The sequence below is a fragment of the Musa acuminata genome, chromosome BXJ2-3 (assembly GCF_036884655.1).
Source record: "Musa acuminata AAA Group cultivar baxijiao chromosome BXJ2-3, Cavendish_Baxijiao_AAA, whole genome shotgun sequence".
NCBI classification, from domain to species: Eukaryota; Viridiplantae; Streptophyta; class Magnoliopsida; order Zingiberales; family Musaceae; genus Musa; species Musa acuminata.
The window spans coordinates 14,301,866-14,312,500 of NC_088340.1; the positions used below are offsets into that span (position 1 = coordinate 14,301,866).

The following is a 10,635-nucleotide window of genomic DNA, read 5'->3' on the forward strand; positions in this document are numbered from 1 at the left end:
GTTATAATTCAAAAAATCATGATTCATAAAAAAATATCCTCTTAAATAATATGAGAACACATAATAAGATATATTAATTAATAAAATATTTCAAGTTATAATTGTAAGGAATCAAAATCATGATATAGGTAAAAACTCATTCAAATTCAAATAATCAAAATCACTTTCAAGAGATTCAAAATGACATAAATAGATTTATTAGATTTTTAGGAACTTGTTGAAAATTTTAATAAGATTTTTAACAAGAAAAATAATGCATTCCTCTATATGATTAATTTCATACAAGCATGTCATTGTTTTCTAAGCCAAAACCATGTATTATCGTTTAAACTTGAAAAACAAGCATCATCATTAACAATCATAATAGTATGACATATTAAAATATCTTCAAATAAAATATTCAATTTGTTAATAATAATTTTAATTTCAATGATCCTTCTTTTGTTATTATTTGTTGTAATAATATATTTTCCTTTTTAAGTGAAAGAAAAAATATTGATTCATAGAAAACTTTCAAATTGTAATCAAAAGAATAATCATGATTCATTTGGATGAATATTCTCTTAAAAGAGTGAATCATACGAGAATCAAGAATAATGTTTCATATAAAATACATCTTAAGTTGGATATATCATCTCATTATTAAAATGAATCATACGAAAAGATCCAAAATCATCATCAAAATTATTTTTTAAAAATTTTAAAGAAAGCAATAAAGATAGATTCCTATAAGATTAAAAATAGCTCCAGTTCTTTTAGTTCCAAATTTTATGATTGATTTCATGCTCTAGTCTTTCATTCAAAGGCCATGCATCATTATTTATAATTTAAAAGTAATTTAGAACTCATCAAGATACACATTATTGTTTCTTAAAACATACATAGAATTAATCTTATTAGGTGTACAAACATTAGATTTAAATCTAAAATTTTGTTCCTTTATCATAAGACGTACAATTTTCATGATCAATTTTTTTAAATAATTAATATATAATTTTTTTTACTAATTTAAAAATAACTCATGAAATGCATCAAGTAATTTCAAAATAAGGTAAATACATTTCGGGTGAGTTACATACCTCATTGTGAAAGGCCACCTTGTCTTTGTTGATTTGCTCCTCATCTTCACATGCACTCGATTTATCCTTGAGTACTTCCTTCTTCTTTAACAACTTCTTCTTCAGTTTTATATATTGATCTTCAAAGTGTCCCGGCTTCTTGCATTCATAGCAAGTAGTTGTGTTCTTTTTAAGTTTGTTTTTATTCTTTGATTTTTTATTCATAAAATTTTTAAGTTTTATTGTTAAGAGTTCAAAATCATTATCATTTGAGCTTTCGCTCGAGTTGTCTTCTAAAGTTTTAAGTGTCAAATCCTTCGGAAGGTTATTCTCATGTTCATTAAGTTCATTATGTGCCTTGCACGTCATTTCATAGGTCATTAATGAACAAATAAGTTCTTTAAGTAGAAAACTATTTAAGTACTTTGCCTCTTATATGACAATTACTTTTTAATCTCAGTTTTTAGGAAGAGAACATAAAACTTTATTCACAAGTTCAATATTCAAAAAAACTTTTACCAAGTGCATTTAAACCATTGATGACATCCACAAAACGAGTATACATATCTTGAATGGTTTTGCTTGGTTTCATATGAAACAATTCAAAACATATATCAAAAGACTGACTTTAGACTCTTTAACTCTATTCATGCCTTCGTATGTGATTTTAAGAGTATGCCAAATCTCATAAGTCATTTCGTAAATAGAAATTCAATTGAATTTACTTTTATCCAAAGCACAAAATAAAGCATTCATAGCTTTGGCATTCAAAGAGAAAGTCTTCGTTTCCAAATCATTCCATTCATTCATTACTTTGGAAGACTTCTTAACACCAAATGTGACTATATTCCATAGATAGAGATTCATAGAAAGCAAGAAAACTCTCATTCGAGTTTTTCAATATGTGTAGTCTGTCCTATTGAACATAGGAGGATGAATGATATAGTGACCCTCTTGAAAGCCAAAAAGAGTCATTTCTCTTAGGTGTTAAACCAAAAAAGAAAAACTATGGCTCTAATACCAATTGTTAGGATCAAGTCGGCATTGAGAGGGGGGGGGGGTGAATTAGTGCAACGATAAAAATTACGTTGATTTGAAAATTTTCGTTTGACAAAATTGTTTTGTCAAAGTCCATATCGGAAAGTAATGAAAGTAATGATATAGAGTAAATATAAAACGTAAAGTATAGATAAGTAATGGAAGAAAGCAATAAAGAAAGAACACATCGGATTTATAGTGGTTTGGTCGTCGTAACCTACATCTACTTCCTATTATTCCTTTTCCGTCGAGGCCATTGGCATCCACTAACGATCTTTTTTCAATGGGCAGAGATCAACTACTCTTTTACACTCTTTCTCCTTTTTACGGGTTTATGAGACAACCCTTACAAGACTCTCTTTCTTAGATCTCACTTCTCCCTTTAGACGAACTTCTAAGTACTAGGAAGAAGTGATCATAAATCTTAAGAGAGTTTCCTAATTTTTTCAAGTATTCTTTCCCCTTTTTTAACTTAATTTTATGCTCAATTCTATCTTCTTCATGTAGGAATAGCTGAGGTATTTATAGACCCTAAATGGCTTCAAAATTGGAGCAAAAAAAGATCTTATCCCGAGTTTCCTAGGTCATAGTGGTACCACCGCTTGTGTTATGCGGTACCACCGCTTGTGTTGTGTGGTACCACTGCCTACAACACTGACATTGGACGGTACCACCGCTCAGTCTAGCGGTACTATCGCTTGACATACTAACACTAGGCGATACCACTACCTGACATAGTCTTGAAGATTATGTTTGGGTGATACCATCGCCAAACCCTACTATAGGACACTAAATGGGCCAAATAACAGGATCAATTTAGCTCTGATTCAGACCCAATTAGCCCATAATTGAGTTAACATTATTTTACCCCAATACCAACTCAATCAGACATAAACTAACTCGATCTAGAGACACAATTATAAGCATGAATCTTATATTATCCAGCATGCCATTAGTTCATTAAGCGCTTTGTTTGATCCTTCAGCGCATCATCCTCTCCTTCGACGAATTGCCCAATCGACATGTTGACTCCCGCAACTTTTGATCTCCTTGGCGCAATGTCCGATCCTTCGGTCGATACCCAAACTCATGGCATGAAGCCTTTTGCCGATTCATCGATCGATCCTATGACCCGACATTCAATATTCTGACATGTTCCACTCCGACCCAACGTTCGATTCCTCCTACTTTAATTGATTTATTTTTTCTGATCGAAGTTAGTCTTGCGTCACTTAAACACATATTATATCATCATCAAAGATATTTAAATAAAATCTATCTTTTCCATGAATAAAATCAATACTTTTCACTTCCTATTTCTTAATTCAACATATATTACCAAAACTAAAATCAAGATATTATCAGTTTTGGTGATCAACATGATAAAATTGATCCAATTTGTCTCAATTTTTTAGTATTTTTATATGTTAAATTTTAAAAAAAGCTCAGTTGAGTGGAGAATAATTTTATTAAGAATAGAAAATATTTGTATCTTGTATTTGGATTCAATTGGAAGATGAAAAATATTTACAATACATGATTTATTTTTTATTTTACTTTGAGGACATAAATTGTTGGTATCTGTTCATGTAAAAAACTAAATCAAGGTTGTATCCGACAACACGTCTCCAACCATAAAATCAGTTATATATATAATTATAGATAATAAATATTTACAAATAACTTACGAGTTCAAGTTGAATACCATTAGTTTAGAATGAAAAAAAAATTGAAGAGGTCAATTTTGTAACTATCGATTTAGTGGAAGAATAATCATCGTGATAATAAGCACGTCAGTAGATTTTGTTTAAACTCCATACGTTGAATGTCGGTTGATAAAAGCAATAATCATATTAAACAGCAGTTATATTAAGAGAATTCGAGGTATATTGACTCTATATAAAAATATACCCGGAGCAGAACCCACTTCATGTCAGTGGCATTATCGTGAATCAGGGCTCCTGCACCCAGCCGTCAACTTCCAAGAAGATGCCACGTCACGTTGGTTCACACGCACTACGCCACCCGCGTGGGACTTTCTCTTGCTTCGCGTCTACCCCCGGATCGATAGCCGTAATCGTGCACCTTCTGGCTTGCACCGTCATCGCCGTCACCCCTCGTTCGCCGTCGCGGTCCCCGCCACAGGTCCACTAACATGTTCCCGCGAGACATCTAAGCCGTCAGCTTCCGATTCAAAAAGGACTCCTCAAAAGGATTCAACACATGTCGGTCCCACTCGCCTGCGGTCCGTTTTCAAATTGAAGCATCGCGACGGTCGGATCGCCAATCGAGCCCGTTCCAACCGTTCGATCTGCGGGCCCCGTCCGACGTACGTCCATAAATCACTTAATCAAGGCTTCTCCACTGGTGCGGGCACTCCGAATCCGTCTCATCCTTCCTTTCCACTCCCACTCTGTTTCCTCTGCCTCCGCTGCCTCTTTGATGAGGAAGAGCTCTCTTTTCTCGCTTCTGCTTCAAGAGGAGTACTCGCTGCTCTCCTTGTCGCCCTTTTTTGCTCTTTCTTGAAGAACAAGGAGGGGGGCTCAGACGTCTCCGCCGACACCGCCAAAGCTGCCTTTTTTAGCGACCGGGCTGCATTCTCATCAACAACAACCAAACGCTCTACTGAAATGTGCGGTTTCCTCCTCCCGCTCGTTATAATTCTTGTTTTTGTCTTCGCCAACGAATGGTTCGGCTGAACTATCTGCCGGCGGAACGTCGACTTTGACTCCGACGGCTTGGTGCTTGGTGCCGGATTTGTCCCCCATTGAGTCGGTGCATTCGGAAGGTTTTCGAACCTCGTAAGGGCTTTATTGTCAATTGGGTTCGAGACTCGTCGCTTTCCCAAGTCTGTCAGCCGTCGACGTCGAAGAATGAGACATCGGGGGTGTAAAGCGACGTCCCACGGCCCTCGTGGATAACATGAAGTGACCATATTACCCCTCAAGAACGTGCGGTGGCGTCAATTCAATTCCTACGGCGAATATTTACATGGCGTCGTGATGTCTTACTGCCTCCTCCGTTGTTTGCCCAGATCAGAAGGGTCAACAACTTCAGCAGCGACTCATGGTGGAAGAGGCCGTGCCCTTTGCTGCCGAATCGGCGGACCACTGGCTCTCCCGCGCCCGCCTCCTCGCCCCCCTCGCCCTCGAGAAGGCCAGGTCCGCCAAGGGATTCGCCAGGCGGTGGATGTCCATCGTTTCCAAGCTCGAGCGCGTGCCGCCCTGCCTCTCCGACCTCTCCAGCCACCCCTGCTTCGCGCGGGACGCCCTCTGCCGCGAGCTCCTTCAGTCCGTCGCCGCCACCGTCTCCGAGGCTGTCGAATTGGCCGATCGATGTCGCGGCGACGTCAGCGCCTCCGTCGGCAAGTTGAAGATGCAGAGCGACCTCGACGCCCTCTCCGGCAAGCTCGATCTCAATCTCCACGACTGTGGACTCGTCGTCAAGACCGGCGTCCTCGGCGAGATGGCCCTCCCTCCGGTCGCCTCCGCCCGTCCCGGCGAAGCGGAGTACGCCAGCTGGAATTTCCACGAGCTGCTCGCCCGCATCCTGATCGGGCACGCCGATGCCAAGCACCGGGCGTTGGATGGGCTATTGGAGGCGATGAGGGAGGACGAGAAGGGCGTGATGGCTGTCCTGGGACGGAGCAACATCTCCGCCCTCATACAGCTGTTGACAGCAACCTCACCCAAGCTCAGGGAGAAGGCCGCCACTGCAGTTTGCTTGCTTACCGAATCAGGAAACTGCGAGAACCTGTTGGTTTCCGAAGGAGTGCTGCCGCCGCTGATCCGTCTTCTGGAATCCGGGAGCTTAGTAGCAAGAGAGAAGGCAGTCATCTCCCTACAAAGGCTGTCCCTGTCCGCTGACACTGCTCGTTTGATCGCCGGCCATGGTGGAATTCGCCCGCTGATCGGAGTCTGTCAGGTCGGCAGTTCGATCTCTCAGTCGGCTGCTGCTGGCACGCTTAACAACCTTTTTGCTGTGCCCGAAGAGAGGCAGAGTCTTGTGGATGAGGGAATAGTTCGTGTCATGATCAATCTGCTTGATTGCGGCATTGTTTTGGGATCGAAGGAGTATGCAGCTGAGTGTTTGCAGCACTTAACATGCAGCAATGAGAGCTTGAGGAGGACGGTTGTATCCGAAGGAGGGATTCGGAGCCTTCTGACATACCTTGACAGACCCTTACCACAGGAATCAGCAGTCGGTGCATTGAAGAATCTGGTTGGTTCTGTATCCGTGGATAGTCTGATCTCACTTGGCTTGCTTCCTTGCCTTGTGCATGTGCTGAAAGATGGATCTTTGGGGGCACAGCAGGCAGCCGCGGCTGCCATTTGTAAGTTCTCCAGCTCAGCAGAAACCAAAAGAATTGTTGGAGAATTTGGTTGCATACCCTTGCTTGTGAAGATGCTCGAGGCCAAGAGCAATGGCGCGAGGGAGGTTGCGGCACAAGCAATTGCTAGCTTGATGACATATCCTCAAAATGGTAGGGATGTTAAGAAGGATGATAAGAGTGTGCCAAATCTGGTTCAGTTGCTTGATCCCTGTCCTCAGAACACCGCAAAGAAGTATGCGGTCTCTTGCCTTTTAATTCTGTTGTCGAGCAAAATGTGCAAGAAGATGATGATTTCACATGGTGCAATTGGTTATCTCAAGAAGCTCTCCGATATGGACATTCCAGGCACAAAGAAGTTGCTTGAGCAACTGGAACGAGGCAGATTACAGAGCTTGTTTAGCAGAAAATAGATTGAAATTCTGTCAAACTCTGCCTTTGACCTTGCGTGCCTTATGTTTCACTGTCCCTTTGAAACATAAAACAAGTGAGAAATGGGATTATAAACTCAAATCTAACTCTCGCTTTTTCAGAAATCTGTAAACTGCAACCAATACTTGGCTATTTTGTGTAAATGTTCAAGAAGCTCATGTTGCTTACAAATTTGTGGTTACACTGCATTGTTGTTTGGTGTGTTCGAAAATGCTTTTTCGCTTATGATTTGTTTTGATGCTATATTTGAATTTTCTTTTCTAGTCAGCTATTGCGTTTGTCTTGAAACTAAAATCTGATTTTGCAGTTTATGTGTGTGAATTTATCAGCTCAATGTTCATATTTTCACAATGATAAATTGGTTCCAAGGAGCACATGAAGCACATCAGTGATGGATACCCTGGCACTTGTATTGCTCAAATTATAATCTTTCCTTGTTGTTATTTTGTATGAATAATTTGGCCTTTAGGTCATACACATCATCCCAAATGGCTGGTCATTGCAATATAATTGGAGTTAGCTGGAGTTAAAAATGAGCGGAGGCTAAATTGGATAACTACACTAGTTTTCAATACGTCAACCAGTGCAAAAATGCTTGTGCACAACAAGGAAATCTTGGCTTGCCATTGTCACTTATATCAGGTACAATTTTCACCTTATTTAACTGGTTAATACAGTCATTTTTCTCTAGTTAACTTTGGTGGAATGTTCCGAGTCATGCTTATTGCTCATGTACTTGCTTTTACCATACTGCTGATGCGTCTTTCTGTAAATTAGTCAAATCTACAGGTTCATCAGAGTCTCTACATAAACTTATTTTATTCATATATATATATATATATATATATATATATATATATATATATATATATATATATATAATAACATGTTCATGAAAATGAATTCTTTTGGCTTTTGTGAATCACATCAGATTGTTATAGAGTAAATTAATATTCAAATTTGTTTTTCGAAATTTAATGTGTAATTCTTCAAGTTCACTCATTTTTTATTAAGAGTTAGTATAGAACTGGTTGGCTGTCCAAATTGGACAAATTTGACTGTGTTCTGACCATAAGAAATAAGCTGCAATATTTCCCTACATTAATTATTGTGTTATTTAGAAAGTCCTACCATTTGTTGAAACTCGATTTACCATATGTTGACCTAAAGAAATTTGCCACAATTATAAATTCACTGTACTATGTAATCATCATTGTATTCTGTGGCTCTTTTTGTGTTAGGCAGACTACTTCACGTAAGGCTTCTTCCACCTACTACATAAGGCTTATGCAATATGATCATCTTCTACCTACTACACAAGGCTTCTTGTTTTAGTTGTCTTTTAGCAGATCACTCTACTACATTCAGATTACTCACTCATATCTGCTGTCTATACTACAAAGAAAAAATTATATTGGATGGTATTTAGTTATTTGCTTACTGAGGCTGACACCAAAGTGCTACATCCCTAACTACATCATAGGATGATCCACTGGATTGACAGCAACACAGAAAACAGATTGTGTATGCCATCTGGATCTTCATTTCTCATCTTAGATTTGTGTCCCATACATAATTTTATGTGGTTTCTCGTCTGAGGTTAGAGTTATGTGCTTAAAAATGGAATTAATCTTTTTGTGGTATATGAGATGTCTTGTCATGACACAGGTTCTGTTGAGCTGTTGCATCGCATCACAGATAATTAGGAATCAACTTACATGCTTACACATATCTTCCTGGCTTTACTGAATCTTTCAAGCTAAGCATTCTTCCTATTTGCTGCTGGCTCATCTGAAGTTGATTGATGCCAATCAGAGCTGTTGTATTGCATCACATTTGACTAATGAGGAATCAACCTTCCAATTACGCTTATCTTCTTGGTGAGTTTTATAACAGTTGAGGACATAAGCCACTATCTTCCTGGCTTTACTGATTCTGGCATGCTTCCAAGCTAAGCATTCTTTCTCTTTGCCCATGGCTCTTTGAAGTTGATTGATGTCAATCTTATCGAGAAGGATTAGTTGTCTTCTTCGGTGTTGGTCTCAAGTATGCTTCAAGAAATTTAGTATCTGCAAATCTTCTATATTCTTGGGGGGGCAGAAATTGCAGAAACCTCTCCTTGGCAAGTCTCCCCACCCCAGCTGACTGCTGCTATTTCATCAAGTTTAAATGTTGTGTCTTGTAAGCATCATTAGCAATTTATTTTTCTTTATTTTCCATATATATATTTCATTTCTTCATTAGTTAGTATGGTCCATTTCAAGATAAATGTCATGTAAATATTTTTCTTTATAAGTATTTTCTTCATTAGCATCATTACCAAGTTATTTTTCTTAAGTTTTCATGTATATATTTTGTTTCTTTATTAGTTGCTATGGTGTATTTCAAGATAAATATTTAATAAATTATGTCTTATTGTTATAAATATGCCATGTATCTCAAGACAAACTAGATGATACGAGAGAGGGGCATAAAGAAAGACACTTTGGATGCTCATGTAGTATTTACTAGTGGAGTTAGAGAGGGTTGAGAAGTAGATGTATAAGTGATGTAACCTGGGTTTGGATATGGGTAAACTAAAGAGTATTTGGAATTGATATTGTACAGTGAAAAAAATTTAGTATTTTTTCATGAATGTAGGCAAAAAGTAAATCTAGTATCAGTTTTTCTAGTATATTTTATTTTTTAATTCTTAAAATCTTTCTTTTAGTTTAAAGGTCTTCTCTTCCCAACATGGCTAATGATAGATTTCATTCCCTAACAACTAAGGAGGTTAGACATATATTTCATTCCCTAACAACTAGGGAGGTTAGCCATATATTTCATTCCCTGAGGACTAAGGAGGCTTGCAGGAAATCAATGGTAGGAAAAACTACCGTTCTCCACATAATATTGTGCCTGACAGAGGCGATTGAGACAGCCATTAGAAAGATCCCACACTTATAAAGGATGCTGATGATAAGCTTTTACAGAAGAGAGGTGAACTCAGTTTTGATGGTGTTGTTGATGATCAATGTTGAAGTCCTTATCACCCCACCCTTACCAAGCAAAGCTGGTCCTTGCACCATTTGGATTTAAGCTTTGCAGTGATCTCAGTACCAATCGAATGATCATTTTGCTTTCAGTAGGGAAGCTGATAAGAAAGATTTTGACATGATCCTCTCTCAACACTAGTAAAGTCGATGGCAAAATTAACATGATTCGATATTTGTCTATGTTCATGAAAAAACATAAATTTTTTACCAATATGAGATTAGGTTATATCTTGAGTTAATGCAAACTCAAGCTCGAGAAGACATCTCTTCAACCTCTCTAGATTCATTAGAATATCCAAGAGTATCCAAAGAATTATCTTTTCCTTTCATCAAAACCAAGTGATATATAATGTTTTTGCTTTAGTAAGGACCATGAACTACGCTATATAGATCGGAATAAATCATAATTTACTAAAGACTCATATTTTTATTTGGATTCTTAATTCAAATTCTAATCCTACAAGAAGCTAGAATTTAATTAAAGTTTCTACAATTAATTTGAATCTAATTAAAATTTCTAAATACTTACCACTCTAACCGGCCAGTGACCCTTGATGTGGTCACCAAACTGTGAATTGTCCTATTGTGCTGAGACAGATGGTGCTGCATCCAAAAACTTTAAAGCAATGAACTTTAGTACAGTATTAGAAGGCTTCTCTCATGCCTTAAAAGAATGATCTTGAAATATTAAATACAAATATATAAAATAATAAACCTGAGATTGATATGGTTTGGATACTTC

General features: G+C 37.9%; 1 protein-coding gene across 1 annotated transcript; it reads left to right on the plus strand.

Annotated features, from left to right (window-relative positions):
- The first annotated feature begins 4,478 nt into the window (after positions 1-4,478).
- On the plus strand, positions 4,479-7,041 carry LOC135607473 (protein CELLULOSE SYNTHASE INTERACTIVE 3-like). The gene is made up of 2 exons (XM_065099332.1): positions 4,479-4,728; positions 5,131-7,041. Exon 2 carries the CDS (start codon positions 5,163-5,165, stop codon positions 6,837-6,839), a length of 1,677 nt encoding a protein of 558 aa, XP_064955404.1. The 5' UTR covers positions 4,479-4,728; positions 5,131-5,162; the 3' UTR covers positions 6,840-7,041.
- The last annotated feature ends 3,594 nt before the right edge of the window (positions 7,042-10,635 follow it).

Excerpts from the sequence above, each read along its gene's own strand:
- LOC135607473 (XM_065099332.1), top strand. The coding sequence starts at position 5,163 with ATGGTGGAAGAGGCCGTGCCCTTTGCTGCCGAATCGGCGGACCACTGG.